At 36.3% G+C, this 18,894-nt stretch overlaps 1 protein-coding gene across 3 annotated transcripts in view; it reads left to right on the top strand.

Annotated features, from left to right (window-relative positions):
- The first annotated feature begins 869 nt into the window (after nucleotides 1-869).
- The window catches only part of LOC115211603 (sterol O-acyltransferase 1), a 72,290-nt gene continuing 54,265 nt past the window's right edge, over nucleotides 870-18,894 (top strand). For 2 of the 3 annotated variants that reach the window (XM_029780186.2, XM_029780195.2), the window contains exons 1-4: nucleotides 870-1,025; nucleotides 13,035-13,111; nucleotides 15,475-15,599; nucleotides 16,248-16,286. In XM_029780186.2, the coding sequence (XP_029636046.1) occupies nucleotides 959-1,025; nucleotides 13,035-13,111; nucleotides 15,475-15,599; nucleotides 16,248-16,286 (308 nt within the window). In that variant the 5' untranslated portion in view covers nucleotides 870-958. The remainder of the gene's footprint in view (nucleotides 1,026-13,034; nucleotides 13,112-15,474; nucleotides 15,600-16,247; nucleotides 16,287-18,894) is intronic. The other variant, XM_029780205.2, reaches the window with a different exon arrangement.

Here is an 18,894-nt window from a genome sequence, read left to right on the forward strand (position 1 = left end):
GGCTCGATATGAATCACGACTATAAGATACCCGGTTTTGGTTAAACTGCACCGCAAAATGTGGGAGTAGTTAGGAATCTAAATCGTAGGAGACAGACACACAACTTCACTTTTATATATAAAGACTAGCAGTATCGCCCGGCGTTGCTCGGGTTTGTAAGGCAAATAACTATATAAGCATTTTTAGAGAGTTATAGCCAAAAAATAGCAAAAAAATGCATTAAAAATGGAAAAAAAAGATGGTAAATTTTTAAAAAATCGCTGACTCATCGTAGACATTTTTAGAGAGTTACTTCCCTTATATAATAGCGAAAAATGCATTAAAATGGAAAACAATGATGGTAAATTATTTTAAAAATCGTAGACTCATCGTAGACGCGCGCTAATACCCGGAAGGGCTCGGTATAAATCACGACTATAAGATACCCGGTTTTGGTTAAACTGCACCGCAAAATGAGGGAGTAGTTAGGAATCTAAATCGTAGGAGACAGACACAGAACTTCACTTTTATATATAAAGATTTTTATTCTTGGGTATAACGCTGCTCCACGTCAGCCCTAACTTTGACCAAATTTTTTGTATTAAATTTCTCGCATTATACTCGAGTAAATAAAGAGATCTGTAAAATTGTCATTGAAAAGTTCTCTACATTTGTATAAAACGAAAATATGGCACAGTCGCTTTTAATTGACATTATAACAGACATCTTTCAATAACATTCAATGAAAGTAATATGAAAACTATGGATAATAAATATTATTTAAAAGCAGCGTTGATACAAGCTGTTGATTAAATGTTCAGTTGTTTGATAATGATGATAATGCTAATGAGGATTATTATTATTGATGATGATGGTGATGAGATGATCAAGTCTGAAAACAAAGAACCAGCGCAACCGGAACAGGCGTGTTGTGACGTACAGAAGCAGTTTATTCATTATTCAGTTTCTATCAGTCATTATGGCTGAAATGGATTGCGGCGCTCGTCTGCGCTTTCCTAACGGGGATATCAAAATGTCTAATTACGGTAAAGAAACTTTAATTTCATCAAAATAGTTTCGACTTCATTGAAAATTTATTATTCAGACATTATTGTTGCATCCTTTTTTTTTTTTTCAGTTTATATTCGAAAGCGTCACGGTTTTTGTTTATCGCCAAGGTTAATACCGTTTGGTCCTAAAATCGGGGTCTCGTTTGTTGTACGTAGTATGTTTATATCAGTCCCTGATTTTTCGGCCGGACGAGGAATCGTTTGTTTCGTTACTTGACGGGAGGGAAATTGATTAATTCAAATATAAACAAACAGAAAATTACTTTGTGATTGTCGAAATGTATGAATTTGTTAGACTATAGGTTATTGTTTATTGCTTTTCGTTTTAATTTTAAATATATGAGAGTAAGACGAGAGATCCATCAACTTCATTATATCTTCTGTTGTATTTCGTTCGTCGAATGGAATCGGCGAGAAGTCGTCGTCTTGACGCTGGATTTAATCAAGATTTGAAAAATTAGCCAAAGAAGACCATGTAAAACATTATTGAGCAAACGAAGGAAATGTTTCCGCTGTCGTAAACTATATTCACAAAAGTTTTATTCTTGTTTTCCTCAACATAAAAAGAAGACACGTCAGTTTGATGAGATAATTCGCTTTATGACAAGTTTATTCATTTATATACACGACATATACACACTTTCTCTCACCTATATATAAAGTTTGTAACTATACATACGTGTATTGTATAGATTCTTGTGTGTATATTCATAGGTGTATCTATCTACCTCTGTCCCATCCATCCGTCATGTTATGTTGGGACACAGATTCTATGTTTGAACGCGTGGAGAGCAGCAAACTCAGTCCATCATCCGTCATGGAAAAACATAACTCTGCAGAAGGAGGCCTGTTTATGAGGGTTTAGGCCAGCGGTTGGTCGGGTTTGACGAACGATATACCCTAAGGCCAAACCCTTTATGGACAAGAAACCCAGAGTAATCCCACAATCCGGCCTACCCCATTAATATATATATATATATGTGTGTTTGTGCATATAAACAGGGATGGCCATAGCCATAAGTCGCTTTAGCCATTTCTTTATTATCATTATTAGAAATGGTTAAAGCGACTTATGCCCATCCCTGTATATATATATATATATATATATACCAATTAAGGACTGAACACGAAAAGTGGACAGTCAACATGCTAGATATAGACGTCAAATCGCCATTCTCCACAAAGAGTATGTTCTCAAATAAAACTGAGTTTTATTTGAGAACATACTCTTTGTGGAGAATGGCGATTTGACGTCTATATCTAGCATGTTGACTGTCCACTTTTCGTGTTCAATCCTTAATTGGCGATTTCCGTAAATTTTTTTTTTTTTTACATATGGGCTTGCGGGAACTTTTGAAAGTAATATACCTACATATACACATTACTCTGTCTCTTCACACACACTAACAGAAGCACTTCACTTACACAACATACTGTCTGTCTCCCACATCCCATCAAACACACACACACACATGTACATCAATGCTTCCCATACACGGTAACTTCAAAAGAACTTCCCTCGTCATACAATCGCTTTCTCTTAGTCTCTTTCGCTCTCATTACTTCAAAAGTTCCCGCAAGCCCATATGTAAAAAAAAAAAATTTTTTTACGGAAATCGACGGAAAGGTCTACTAGAGACGAAAGATTGCCCCATATATATATATATATATATATATAATATATATATATATATATATATATGTATATATATATATATGTGTTATTTGGGTTATATTTCAAATGTAGGCAATAGTGGAATGATGGAGTGGGATGAAAGCATGGCCAAGATCGACAGAGCAAAAAAATGAATTTTTAAAAAAAGCTCGCGAAATAATTGTATTCCACTTGCTGAACTTATATCTCGATGATTATTTTTTCTTAGTTCTTATGATTCTATGGGCTCCAAGTACTCGACTCGCACCTATTTTACAGACTCCGAAAAGAATAAAAGGAAAAAAGACAAAAGGAAGGCAGAATTTGAATTCAGAATGTAAAAGAGACGGAAGAAATGCTGCCAAGCATTTGGTCCGGTGCGCTAACCATTCTGCAAGCTCGCCGCCTTAATTTTGAAAAATAATGAATTTATTAAAATAACTTTATCATTAATCTACATCATTTAAAAAGGAGAAGTTTTGGGCGAGTATCCAAAAGTAATAATATAATGGAATAAGAGTGAATCTTGGAAACCTTTTAGTGGTGCGCGCACTCCACCTGGTTAATAACTGTCTTAAAATCACATCCAACGATTTAACAAAAAAGGAAAAAGTATGAACTCACTAGTTTAAGGTACTATTCTTAGATATACTATGCACGATAGAAAGACTGGATGGTCACAACTGGAGTATATTCAGTTGGTGTTCCTTATGCTCAAAAAATAGATTTCTACAAGAACTGATAGGAGAAGCTATTGTGTATGTGTGTACAGATAGACATAGAGGAAAATATATACTTTTGAGCTGGAAGCTACAGTTCTTTTGATACTTATTTTAGTCTACTCTCCTATTTATTTAAAAGATTTGGAGCTTTGAAGCCCAAATGAGACAGGAGGATATCTTTATATATAAAAGTGAAGTTGTGTGTCTGTCTCCTACGATTTAGATTCCTAACTACTCCCACACTTTGTGGTGCAGTTTAACCAAAACCGGGTATCTTATAGTCGTGATTCATATCGAGCCCTTCTGGGTATTAGCGCGCGTCTACGATGAGTCTACGATTTTAAAAATAATTTACCATCATTGTTTTCCATTTTAATGCATTTTTCGCTATTATATAAGGGAAGTAACTCTCTAAAAATGTCTACGATGAGTCAACGATTTAAAAAAAAATTTACCATCATTTTTTTGCTATCTTTTGGCTATAACTCTCTAAAAATGCTTATATAGTTATTTCCCTTACAAACCCGAGCAACGCCGGGCGATACTGCTAGTAAGTTCTAAGACATATTTGTTGCCCTGTGCCTTTTTTTTTTTTTTTTTTTGTAATAGAAATTATTGAATTGGAAATTGAAGTTTAACGTTTTCACTCCCACGGACTGACATCCTGTCATATGTTTTCTGACTATCCCACTATTACTCATCTACCATTCTGCCCCTCTTAGTATCTTGTTTACTTTGGTAATTGTAGAGAGGCACAGTATTTCATCATATGATTTTCCGTCCTCTTTTCATATTTGAAGCCTCTTTCTCTTGGATATTAGAATATCACCAATACAAAACCGTATAGAAATTATGCTCAATGTGTATATTGAGTTTGTGACCCCAAATTTGACTCGTTTACTCTTCAAATTGTGTTGTTGGACTTGTGGTTGTTCTGAAGCACCACCTTAAATGTACTTTTTTAAAAATTTTATTTATTCTTTTTTAGTTGATCATCTTGATCTTGTACTTACTTTGTTACTTATTCAGTTGGTGACATTTTTGCCAAAACACTAAGTTATGAGGACATAAACAAACCATCTGTTGTTAAGTGGAGAAGGACAAACACACCCACCCAATACACAAAATGAGCTTCTAACCGTTTCTTTCTAGCATATGTACTTATAAAGCAGTGATTCTCAAACATTTTTTGCCTATGGACCCTGTTGGTCCTTATTTTACTCTACTGAAACCCCATGTTATATATAAAAAAAAAAAAGAAGCCTGTTATATTTTTGTAACTAAAAATTATTAAGAAATTGTATTAAAAAATTGTTAAAATATTGGCGGAAGTAAAGAATACGTACAACACCCATTTTCAGCTTAACAAAAACCCTAACCCTAAACATCAGGTGTATGTATTCTTTCACCAAAATATTTTGTGTATTGTAGATGTATAAACAATTTATTGCTCATAAGCTTTAGCAACAAAATCTTATGTGGGACCCCCATGGGTCACATGGACCCTGGTTGAGAACCAGTATTATAACGCATTGGTTGGCTCAAGGCTATGCCTGAAGTGCCATGCAGTAGAACTGAACTTGGAACGTACATAGTTGTGAAGTAAACTTTTTAACTACACTGCCATATCTGCTCCTATTACAATCATGGTACCCTACATTTTTTTTTATATGCAGCAGTTGGACAAAATGATGGAAACACCGAGCATCATAGCATCATAATTTTGAAATATCTATAAAACTGTCAAAAGCTTGTTTATTTTTATGCTTTTTGATTTATTATTAGTGTTGCTTAATATGCTTTGCTAAAATTGCTGTTTCTTTTCAGATATAATCTGAAAAAAGTAATTAAGATTCATTAAAATGACAGATCTATCAGACTTTCAAAGAGGTCAAATTGTTGGTGCTTGTATGGCAGGGACTAGTGTAACGAAAGCAGCCAAAATGTTTGGTGTATCAAGAAGTACTGTCTCGGAAGTAATTGACAGCCTTTGAGAAAGAGGGAAAAACCTCCTCGTCAAAAGAAAACTCTGGAGAAAACCAAAACTTTCAGATAGGGACCATGGGACTCTTACGTGAATTGTTAGAAAGGATCAGAAAAGTACAGCTCCCAAAATTACTGCAGAGCTTAATGACCACCTCGAGAACCCAGTTTCCACAAAAACTATTTGCTGTGCTATAGAAATAGACTCATGTACACTGAGTTACTCTGACTTCTGGATCTATTTGCAATCTTTTTGTTTCGCTTCACTTTATTTATATTGCAAATGTCTGTGAGGAATAGATAAACACCACAAGTCACTCCATTTTAATATATTGCACTTCATTTTCACTAGTTGGAAATCAGTGATCTAGAGGATTAGAATGTTATTATCCTCAGAAATAAATGTTCCTAATTTAAATCCAGTTTACTGTATATATATATCCAAGATAAGACACCTAATAGAGATCAAATCAATTGAAATGAAGTGTACATAGTGTAAGTAATGAAAAGTCTTTCATCTAATGATGATATTAAGAGTCCAAAGAATTCTCTTATTAACAACTCATTTCAGACATTCTAGATAATCCTTTTAAAATGCCCAATGGGAATACAGAAGATTAAAGTGATAACAGGATTGAGACAATGAAGAAAACATCCACATAGTCACTTACAACAGCTAATTCTTCCTCAAATCACATCCAACTACCTCTTTTAGATAAAGAGGTCTTATTAGATAAGTCCTAAATAATTTACATCTGAATAAAACACAGTTGTCATATCTGAATTCTTTGATCATATCTGCTCTATCCAAACTGTTTTAATTTACAATGACAAGAATAGGCTTAGTTCTTCTACTGCAGTTTGAACTCAGAAACACAAGACATAAAGGCTAAGATTATATAAAAAGCAAGGAGTGGCTGTGTGGTAAGTAGCTTGCTTACCAACCACATGGTTCCGGGTTCAGTCCCACTGCGTGGCATCTTGGGCAAGTGTCTTCTGCTATAGCCTCGGGCCGACCAATGCCTTGTGAGTGAGTGGATTTGGTAGACGGAAACTGAAAGAAGCCTGTCGTATATATGTATATACATATATGTGTGTGTGTGTTTGTGTCTGTGTTTGTCCCTCTAGCATTGCTTGACAACCGATGCTGGTGTGTTTACGTCCCCGTCACTTAGCGGTTCGGCAAAAGAGACTGATAGAATAAGTACTGGGCTTACAAAGAATAAGTCCCGGGGTCGATTTGCTCGACTAAAGGCGGTGCTCCAGCATGGCCGCAGTCAAATGACTGAAACAAGTAAAAGAGTAAGTAGAGGGCTACTGTAAATCAGTATCACAGAAGTGACTGGCTTTAAGTTATCTACTCATGGGAAACTAAATGTTACCACACTAATGTAAGCATTAAAAATTTAATCTAAAATAATTAGGTCATGAGGACAGTAATATTAGACAATGACTAACATTATGTTAATTATGCATAAATTTCACTGCCATTTTTACCTAATTAGTGATGAGAGGATCAGTAAGTTTCTCTCATCATATTGTTTATGATTAGGCTTGAAAATTAGTATATTTTACACAATAAATTACTGAAATTACTCAGCCTGTTCATTTCTATAGAAAAAAAAAGTTGTCAAGTTAATGTTACTGAATTTAAAGCTGTGAGAGTATTACTCAAAAAATTGTTTCACCATCTCTCAATGTCTCATACCATCCGTTTCCCATGCTGACAAAGGTTGGACGGTTTGACAGGAGCTGGTCAGCTGAAGGGCTGTCCAGGCTCCATGCCTGTTTTGGCATGGTTTCTACAGCTGGATGCCCTTCCTAACATCAACCACTTTGTGTACCTGGTGCCAGCAGCACCCACAAGATTAGGAACACTCAGCTGGAGAAGGATGCAGAGAACATGCCTGTATGCAAGGACAACCACAATTTTACTTAGTTTGATGTCTTCTGAAGTATAGCAAACTGTCATCCGCTCTGTGAGGCCCAACATCCGAAGATCCTTTCTCACCACTTCATCCCATATCTTCCTGGGTCTACCCCTACCATATGTTCCCTCCACAATTAGAGATTGGTATCTTTTGATGCAACAGCCTTCATTCATGACTGTACCAGCACAGTCTTGCACAATACATTTGATGTTATTCCTAGTTTTTATCTCAAATCACTTACACTCTGTCATATATGCACACTGACATTACCAACCCATTGGAGCATATTGGCTTCATTTTTTTCAAGCCTTTGCAGATCCTCAGTAGTCACAACCCATGTCTCACTGCCATGTAGCTATTCGTACACAGGCATCATTTAATCTGCCTTTCACTCTGAGGGAGAGGCCCTTCATTTCTAACAAAGGTAGTAGCTCTTTGAACCTTGCCCAGCCTATTCTTATTCTAGCAGCTATGCTTTTGGAACAACTTCCACCACTACTAACTTGGTCACCTAAATAACGGAAACTGTCTACTACTTCTAAGGACCCCCGCCCTGTCATTTGAGTGTTTAATGTACCTGCACATCTGCCACATGCAAAAACTACTTTCTCTGTTAGTCTTCCTGTGATACTGCTGCACCTCATATGTGTCCATAGCTTGCACTGGGGACATGATATGGAGTTTCTCCCAAAACCTTTTCTACATATTGAGCAGGGCAATCGCCTTGAAAGAGATCTGTGATTTGTCTGTTTTCCTGCTCATCAGGATTTTGTTAATTTTAACTCTAAGGCCATTTGATTTCAGTCCTTGCTTCCATACCTGAAATTTCTTCTCTAGTTCTGATAGTGATTCAGCAATAAGGACATGGTCATCAGCATAGAGGATCTCCCAAGGGCAGCCAGTTTTAAATTCCTCAGTTATAGCTTAAAGGACTATGATAAACAACAGGAATCTAAGAACCGATCCTTGGTGGACTCCTACTTGTACACTAAATTCCTTACTATACTCATTGACAACTTTCACCTTACTGACAGCATCCCTGTACATAGCTTTTACAGCTCTCACCAACCACTCATCTATCCCTAGCTTCTGCATTGTCATCCAGATAAGGGAGTGGAAGACCCTGTCAAAGGCTTTCTCCATGTCAACAAAAACCAGATACAGAGGTTTATTTTTGGCCAAGTATTTCTCCTAGATTCAGGGGTTTATTTTGGGCTGAGTACTTCTCTCTCTCTCTCTCTTTTATCTATATATATATATAGTCTTTTATCTGGGTGTTAAATGTTCAGTGTTTCAACCAAGTAATGCATATGTGTGTATATGTATGTGTGTGTAATGGAACCTGAAATCCCATGGATGTGAAGTAAACACCATGCTTGCACATTAATACATGCACACACACACATTCACACTGTTTTGTTGATCAGATCAACTGGAACCCTCATCGTCATAGCTGACAGAGTGCCAGTTATTTTGTTACATTTGACAGAGTAAGGGTTAAACACAACAGACTGTATTATAGGAATGAAGGCAGCTTCTATCTAAGCAGTCACACATTTTTTAAAACCCTTTTGGAAAGGAGAGAAAGGGGTTAGAAAAGAATGGGGCAGTAAGGGTGTCAGAGCGAGAGAAATGAAGGTTACAGAAGATAGCTTGTTGAAGAGGAAGACAAACTTGTGAAAGATCATAGAAAAGATTTTGCCTTTGAGTGTGTGAGTTTTAGGTAAAGTGCAGAAGTAGTCAATGACCTAGAATCACTGGGGTGCAGAGTTGTCTAATGCTACAGAGTGATCCTGTAGTGTGGATGAGGTGATGCATTTCCTCAGATTTGGAGTCAAAGAAATTGCTGGAATAGCATGTCTGTTTTAGTGTGAGCAGAATGAAAGAAGGAAAAGTTAAGGTAGTTGGTATCTTTATTCTGGATAGAGGTGGATATGACAGGACTGTCAACAGTTGCAGGAATATTGAAGGTGGTAGAGATAAATTCTAAAGATGGATGGAAAATTGATGAAAGCAAGGAGCTCATTACTAGAGAGTGCAGTAGCACTGATACAATGCTTGATGACATGGCCACACAATTCCAGAGTTAGATCCAGTGGACTGGACAAAGATCTGGGACTTCAATATAACCCATGAAAAAGTCAGTGTAACTAGGGCCCATCTTAGTTCCCATGTGTATGTTTGTGCCTAATATATCTTTTGTTTCAGTCATTAGCCCACGTCCATGCTGGGGCACTGCCTTGAAGAACTTTTAGTTAGATGAATTGACCCCGGTCCTTATTTTTAAAGCCTGGTACTTATTCTGTTGGTCTCTGTTTGCTGAACTGCTAACCTGTGGGGTGTAAACAAACCAACACCAGTAGTCAAGTGGTGGTGGGGCACAAATGCACACACACACACATATATGATGGGCTTCTTTCAGTTTCATCTACCAAATCTACTCACAAGGCCTGAGGCTTTAGTAGAAAGCACTTGCTCAAGGTACCACACAGTGGGACTGAACCTAGAACCATGTGACGGGAGAACAAGACTCTGAATATTTTGTTTTTGTGAGTATGTGTGTGAGAGCATGTACATATGTATATGGCTGTGCTTACATTTTTGTAGATGCTGCACCTACCCAATCCAATGTTCTATTTTTGTACCTTTGACTCTCAAGTTTCTCTTTCCCATCACTTATACATTATTACATTTTTCTGCCTCTTTTTACTATACAGTTTTGTCTTAATAATTTACCAATCCTCAGAATTGCATTTCCTCACAGCCTCCCAATTCTTAAAATTTATTTTCTTCTTGAAATTTTTTATTACTCTCCATTGTTCTGACCACTCTTCTCTCCCTTCTGTGTTTGTGTACAACCATATTGACCATCTTGGTCCGACAGAGTGTAAGTACCTTGAGAGAAAAGTTGGACCTAAGAAGCATCAGATGTGGTGTGCAAGAGAGGCGTCTACGCTGGTATGGACACGTAGTAAGAATGGATGGAGATAGTTGTGTGAAAAAGTGCCACACCTTAGCGGTTGAGGGAACCTGTGGAAGAGGTAGACCCAGGAAAACCTGGGACGAGGTGGTGAAGAATGGCCATCGCTCTTTAGGTCTCACTGAGGAAATAACCAGAGACCGAGACCTTTGGAAGTATGCTGTGCGCGAGAAGACCCGGCAGGACAAGTGAGGCCATAACCCATGGCCCCTACCTGGGACGTAGTCAGTCCACCTGTGCATACCTTCCTTCTTGGGACACATAACTCTACTTGTGAAGACCTGTTAAGGCAAGTGAAAATCAAAAAATCAAAGAATCAAATCAAAATCGATGAACATCAATGGAATTTGTAGTTTTGTGATACCAGTGCCGGTAGCACATAAGAAAACCATCCGAACGTGGCTGTAGCCAGTACCGCATCAACTGGCCTCTGTGCTGGTGGCACGTAAAAAACACCATCCGAGCGTGGCCGTTCGCCAGCCTTGTCTGGCACCTGTGTCGGTGGCACATAAAAAGCACCTACTACACTCACGGAGTGGTTGGCGTTAGGAAGGGCATCCAGCTGTAGAAACACTGCCAGATCTGACTGGCCTGGTGCAGCCTTCTGGCTTCCCAGAGCCCAGTTGAACCGTCCAACCCATGCTAGCATGGAAACCGGACGTTAAACGATGATGATGATGATGTGTTATGTTCCTTTCCTCTTTGCCCCACCTACTTCATTGGCCTAGCCTTCGCCATTGCAACTGACTTGTATCTTGCTGCCACTCTGGCCACTCTCCTCTCACATTTCACTTTATCCACTTGTTGTTTACTCACACACCACTTTTACTTATCTCAGTTGGCTTCCTCTCTTTTCTTCACATCTATCCATTGATGTCTTGGCCCCAATTCTTTAATTTTCTTATCTGCAGTTTTGCAAATCTTATTTTCTCTCTTTCTCAGGAGCAAAAATGACAAAATTAAACTTCTCTTCATGGCATAAAACATATTCCACTATTTGAATTATTTGTATTAGTTTTTGTTGTTATGAAACATCACAACTGAGATGTTGGGTTTCAGTGCTATATATGCATATCCACAAGCCTAATTAAAGAAAAATAAGTGTTCCTTTCACTTTAGTTGCCGGTATGGACAAAGTACTTGAGTAAAATGGGCAAGACTTCTGCCCATCACCCACCCCCTACCAAAAACCACCCTTTTAAAAAATAATTTTTTTTTTGACACATACCTACCTTTTCAGCTACGGGGAATATGAATCTGCAAAAAAATTGGTAAAAATTAACATTTCTAAATTACCACCCCATCTCCACCCACCCCCATTTCCTTAATTTTTGACTTTTTTTCAGAATTTTTTTTTCCAAAATATGCGGAAAAATATGGAGATCTTTGTAAAAAATATTTTTTAAGAATTTTTTTTTTCTTCTAAATATGCGGAAAAATATGGACATCAAGATTTGGACAAAAATTTCAAAACATTTCTGTACTTACGGTTCCGGTTTTAGGGTTAGGGGGTTAGGGTTTTAGGGTTAGGGTTAATGTTGGGGAAAAAAGTCAAAATTAAAGAAGTTGGGGGGAAAGTTTACAATGCCGATTTTTGGCAAAAAAAAATTACAAAATAAACAAATTTGGGAGAAAATGGGGTGGGGACGGGCGGAAGTGTTTCCGTTTGTGTCAACAAAAAAATATTTTTTTAAAAAGGGTGGTTTTTGGTGGGGGACAGGTGGAAGTCTTGCCACGCAAGTTTCCAGAAGTTAATCTGTCTGCATAATATAGAGTTATCATTAAAATTTTATTTGCACTAATGGCAAAACTAAATCTACAATAAGGGATTTGTAAACAACCACATATGTAGTCCAAACAGCACTAACAGGGCAATGAGTCTACGATATAGTGTGTATGTCAAATGATACGGGGAGCGGGGTCCTAGGGGATTTTGTACACAGGTGGGCGATGGAGCATTTTTTGGCCGATAGGTGGGTGATATTGCAATTGGCGCGAAAAGTTTGGGAAATACTGGTATAGAGGTTCCTTTGTTGTTTGATTTTGTTTCAGTTTCATTCAACACATCTCTTTTACTTGTTTCAGTCATTTGACTGCGGCCATGCTGGAGCACCGCCTTTAGTCGAGCAACTCGACATCTATTTACATGCCATTAACATGCTTCTTTCTTCGGTTAACCTCCAGTTTACTACATGTTGTTTTACACCTACTACTCTTTTACTTGTTTCAGTCATTTGACTGCGGCCATGCTGGAGCACCGCCTTTTAATCGAGCAAATCGACCCCGGGACTTATTCTTTTGTAAGCCCAGTACTTATTCTATCGGTCTCTTTTTGCCGAACCGCTAAGTAACGAGGACATAAACACACCAGCATCGGTTGTCAAGCAATGCCAGGGGACAAACACAGACACACAAACACACGCACGCATATATATATGTACATATATATACGACGGGCTTCTTTCAGTTTCCATCTACCAAATCCACTCAGAAGGCTTTGGTCGGCCCGAGGCTATAGTAGAAGACACTTGCCCAAGGTGCCACGCAGTGGGACTGAACCCAGAACCATGTGGTTGGTAAACAAGCTACTTACCACACAGCCACTCCTGCGCCTACTAATTTTTTTTCATTTTTTTGCTTGGGTCAAAAAACTGGAGGTTAACCCTTTCTTCCTTTTGTTTAACTAAAACGATAAATTAATTTACATCTTTACAGAAGACGGTCAAGCAAATTCATTTTCAACACCTCTAAAACAGCAAGTCAATTTACAAAGAATTCGAGACCGAGCAGAGGTACGTATATTAAATAAATTACTTGCATTAGGTTTGTTAATCCTTTAGCATTCAGATTACTCTGTCAAATGTAATGCTTTTAAATTAATCATACGTTATTTTGTAACTTCTCTTGATTCTGTTGATGTGATTTTTATTTTTAGAATGACCTTGTAGGGTAGGTGTGTGAGGCCAGATCTAGCCAGTTTGAACATAAAATGGGAAGAATATTTTGGCTGGATTTTTCTGGTTTAAATACTAAAGGGCTAATTGAATTATTTTGCACATTTGAATTATTTGCTGAGATAGGCACAGTCATCTTATTAAAATGTTTATTTCACAGTCCAGTGATTATCGTGAGCTGTTTCAGCAGCTTTTCGGCCTAGCATGAACTGGAAAAAGAAAATTGTGTGAATTTGCTTTTTGTCTATGTTGTATTCAACGTTCCGGAAAAAATGGCCTAACTATTCAAAAAGAAAAAGAGTAACATGATTAGATAGAGCAAAAAAAGGGCTTTAAAATGATATATAAAGTCAAAGTAATTTCATGAAAAATAATTTGAAAATACATAATTTAAAACCAAAATTTAAAATTCCGCAAGAACTTTCTTGACGACCTAATAATATTCTTGCTAATAATAATATTCGTGATTATTAAGCTGCTGGTTATTTATTTAGAATGGAAATTATTGAATTGTAAAGACTTTGAATCAGTTAGTCTTTGATATGTGATCTTATGTTGTCTGGAGAAACAAAGCAGTGATTACTTAATTTTACAGTTTTAAATGTATTATAAAATTGTGATAAAGACTTATATTGAATTACACTCTAGTCACTGTTGCTTATTTTAAACGCAAAGTTTTATATTGACAAAGCACCATCCGTTCGTGGCCGTTTGCCAGCTCTGTCTGGCACCTGTGCGGGTGGCACGTAAAAAGCACCCACTACACTCACGGAGTGGTTGGCGTTAGGAAGGGCATCCAGCCATAGAAATACTGCCAGATCTGACTGGGCCTGAAGCAGCCTTCTGGCTTCCCAGACCCCAGTTGAACCGTCCAACCCATGCTAGCATGGAAAACGGACACTAAACGATGATGATGATGATGATGATTAACAAAAAACACAACTTCCTATAATGCAAATTCTGGGTTCACTTGAAACATATCTTAGAAAAGTTAAGACATCATTAGATTCAAGCGACTTTATATAATGCAGCAAATGTAGAATATGACAAACGTAATATGTTTATTGTTTAGTTTTTGACATACTGGCATTGGAACAAAATCTGTAACCAAATGCTCCAAATATGTGTTACTGACCTTTGACAAAAAATAATTGCATAATTTAGTGTTGAAGTATCTATATATATATTTTTTCTTACTGTTGACAATGAACTGCGCACATGTCTATCTAGCTTCATTAACTGACTTTACTTTAGATGAATGCCTCATACATTTCGTATCAGTGCATATGGTGCATATGCTTCTCAGCATTCCCTACACCAATATTAACCCTGTTTAGTTCTGCTGTAGATCAGCATGGTGAGTGTGTGCATCTACAGAAGAATATGCACTAAATACATCGTTACTGGCTATGCAATGTGACTGAAATCAATTTCTCTTCAGTCAATTAAATAAAAGAAATGTATATTGAGTTATTTACTAGCCAGCTACTAAGTTTTAAATATGTTAACATTATGGACCTAACACTATATTTTGAAGGCATTCACTAGCTGTGAAGTTTGAAACTTATGCTAATTATGTAAACCTAAAGAAATATGTTCTGAGTCCTTTACTTATTGTGAAGCTTGAAAAATATATTAATATTATGGTCCTTGTGTTCTGTAATTTTTTTATTTCTGCTTCCCTTAAATTTTTATGTTAAAGTAGTTGCTACCATTTACAACGGGAAAGTACACTTTATACACATCTTGGGACAGCACTCACCCACTATCCACCTACATCCTCTTTCTGTCTCTATAACACAGTAACTACTTCTCTTCTGAGCTCAGAATTCAATTCTATCTCGCCTAAATCTACTTTAATCTCTTACCAATATCTTATGTCTTATTCTCTAAACTTTGTAGTATACTCCTTTTCACATCTTCTCCAGAACTGCATCTACCTAGCACTCTTTCTTAACCCATGTCTATTAGCAATTCAAATTATCGATATTTTTTAGTCTAGTGAAGCCTAAAATGGCTGTGATGATTGTTCTAACTCCTTTTCATACAAGTAAATAAAATCAAATCTGAATGGTCAAATCTTATTGCACTAATTGATTAATGAAAAATGTTAAAATTTAGTGTGGACTGTACAACTATAAACTTTGTTGTAAGGTTATGTGGAAATGTTTAAAATCTAACCCCAAAATGTTTTCCTACAGAAATTACAAGCAGATTTGATAGAACAAATGAGCCGAGAACTTGAGTGTTTATTTGAAGAATTTGTATCAGAAGTAGAACAAATTGAACAGAATCCACAGTCTCTTTTTGAAATTAAACCCAACAGGTAAGCTCTATATATTTTCATTTCCTTGTGGTTTTCTAAAATCTTAATTGAGAGTTTTGTATTAAATGCTTTTTTTTTGCTTATATTTTTTAATAACAGTTTTAATTTATATTTAGCTTATACCACAGTCATTTTCTATTTCTCAGTTTTCAACTAGGGACCATAACAAAGTGAATTGTATAACAGGGATTCTGGTTAGGTGATTCTTATTATATATATTTACTCTCATACAAGGTTACAAAAACGAAAAAGCCCTAAAATAATCCTGATCTAATATAATTGATCCAATTAATTTAAGAATAAACAGTAACTTGAGTGAAACTATTTACTTAATTTTTTACATCAGAAATCTCAAATATTTTGCTGGAAAAGCCATATAGAAATATAATGTTGAGGCTAAATAATTTTTTTTATATATTAACCCTAGGATGTAAGCTTGAAGGGTGCCAGCTGTGTAAACTTTAAGAAACACGATACTTTAAACTTCTTTGCTTTATTTCTTTCTGTTGCAAATGCTTTCTTGTACTGCTTTATGATATGCTTCTTCATTTTAATTTTAATTTTTTTTTGATTTATTTAGCTTTTCAGTTTTTTGTTATTTACTTTTTTTTAAATTTGCTGCTGAATATTATTTTTATTACAATGCAGTTGGAACAAAAATTGGAATAGAAAAGAAAATAAGAAATTGCAAGTTTATTTACTTATATTTTGTGTGTGTGTATGTGTGTATTTTATATATATATATATGTATATATATGTATATATATATATATATATAGCACAATTCTTGCACATATATTTAATATTCTACTTAAATTGTGGCCTGGCACTTCTGTTAGAAATAAATATTTAATGTTAAGACTCGGTGTATTTTAAAAGTTTCCAATTGGCTATTCACACCTTTCTGCTTTTGTGTACACTGCGGATTTATTTATTTATTCTATTTTTTTTTCTTTTGTAAAATGCGATTTCGATTTTTTATTATTTATTTTAATTTTTTACCTTTTAGTTAGTATGAGGTGGAAGAACAGTCTCCACACCCTTTGTGGGCTTTTATGGTGGTGAGATGGGTGTGCTGTATTTTCGTCTTAAACTTCTGTAGGAAAGCATGTGCAAAAGTATGTATGTCAGGAGAAGATTCAATCCGGGATTTTCCAGCTTTCAGAAGGAAAGAATGATTGGCAAAGTGTTTAGTATACAGTGGCAGGGATAGGTAGGCGAGTAGTGATGGTCAGAAGAGGAGAGATGGATGCCTCAGGTTATCTCGGGCAGATTTGGCTTGTTCATAGGAGCAGAGGCCATTGTTGAATGATAGAAGTAACACTATCTTAGCGTCAGTAATTATAGGGAGTGACCCTTCACCAGTCAGCAAATATCCTTCTTATTTTAGATTGTTTGTGACATGAAGCAGCAGAACTCAAATGGGAATCATACATAAACTTTGTAGAGGCTCAGCAACTGATTAGGTTTCAAGTAAATTCTGGTCAGGAGCAGGAAATTTGTTTGGGATATTTTTAGTAAAAGTAAATAAATGTCAGTTTATCATGATATTGTGTTTTTTTAATCTTTTTAGGACACCTTATTTCTTGTATAATGTTTGGCTCAAGCTAGTTTCCTTTTTTTTGTATAGTAATTTTATTTTGGTTGTATTAATAGAGACTATATTGGATATCCATTGAAAAATTTTTTTTTCCCTGAGGTCTTTGTTCAAGATAGCAATATAGGTCTTAGATATTGTCTTGGTTCCATTTAAATAATATGTGTATGTGTGTGTAAGATAAAGAGAGAAGGCATTAATATATAGAAAGAAAATTGTGGGAGACACTACTGACCCTTAGAGTGCACTAGAGTTCTGTCAGTGCATACTGCAATGGAGAAGAATGGTCAAAAACTTCTAATCCATGAAACAAGAAATGAAATAACCCATGGATCCTTACCAGACATAAACAAAAGCTCTACTTGTGTCTAGAGCAACAACCTTACTTTCACTGAAGTTATTAAGTGAAAGACTTCTAGTACCAAATAAATGTCTGGTAGCTGTGACTCTACAGGAAATGTTTCAGTAATCACTTAGGTTTGAGAGAGACCTAGGGTGATGAAGGAGCTTGTTGCTTACAATCAGCACCATTATTTTTGAAATACTAGGAATGAAAGCAATAGGTCGGTGGTTGGCTGTTAAAGTTTTCGCCCTCCATGACAAATAGACATAGTGGGATTGATTCAGTCTGTACCTGTGAAAAATTGGCTTTCTACTTAACTGAATGCTAAAGATACATGTTGTGGAAATATATAAATTTTCAAAGCTTTTCACATTAGCTTGTAAAAACAAATGTTTGTGTGTGTGGTGTAAGTTAATTGAAGAAAACACTTAAGATTTTAGAGCTCAAGATTATCTTTTAGGTTAATAAAATACTGAAGTGGTGTGGATGTATAATGGGAAAAAATAATAGTAATAGAGTGAATAAATATTGTACAACTACTAAAACAGACAAAAACTTGGCATTATAAAATTAAGACAAGTCAGAATCCAGATAGTCATTGATGGTCTGCACCAGTGAATACAATTCAGTTAATTAAATTCGAAATAAAAAAAAACAACAACAAAAGCTGCAAACTGAAAGTGTACAAAGTTGGTGTACTACACCAAGAAGAAAAGAGGTTTGTGTGTCTGTGTTTGTCCCCACAACATCACTTGACAACCGATGCTGGTGAGTTTACTTCACCGTAACTTAGCAGTTCATCAAAAGAGGCTGATAGAATAAGTACTAGGCTTACAAAAGAATAAGTCCTGGGGTCGATTTGCTCGACTAAAGGCGGTGCTCCAGCATGGCCACAGTCAAATGACTGAAACAAGTAAAAGAGTAAAGAGTAAGGTGATGCAGGCTGGATGTGGTAAGGAGTTGGGGCTATGGACCTTAAAGGCTGTGCTAGTTGTGAACATGTGTCAAGCAGTAGAAAGGGTTTTCTGGAAAGATGTGGAAATTGCAGGATCATATTGGAGGAAATGGAAATTATAGAGGTAAAATTTGCAGGAGTGATAGTTGAGAGGCTGGAAGAAGAGAATGTGGTTTGTGGGATGGATGATGGGTATGAGTAGTGGGGTAGAAGTATGTTGCTGGTTGTTATTGCTTTTGAGGGAGAAAATAGAGTAATAATGCACCCTAATTTGTTAGTTAGCTACCTTGAAGTCCAGATTTTCTCTTGTTTCACCATTTCCCACTCCTCAGCTGTATGGTCATTAGTTGCTGCCGATATCAGTTGTATTTCTCTGGGATGACGAAGGTGACATATAGAG

Source organism: Octopus sinensis, linkage group LG1, assembly GCF_006345805.1.
Source record: "Octopus sinensis linkage group LG1, ASM634580v1, whole genome shotgun sequence".
In the NCBI taxonomy this organism is placed as follows: Eukaryota; Metazoa; Mollusca; class Cephalopoda; order Octopoda; family Octopodidae; genus Octopus; species Octopus sinensis.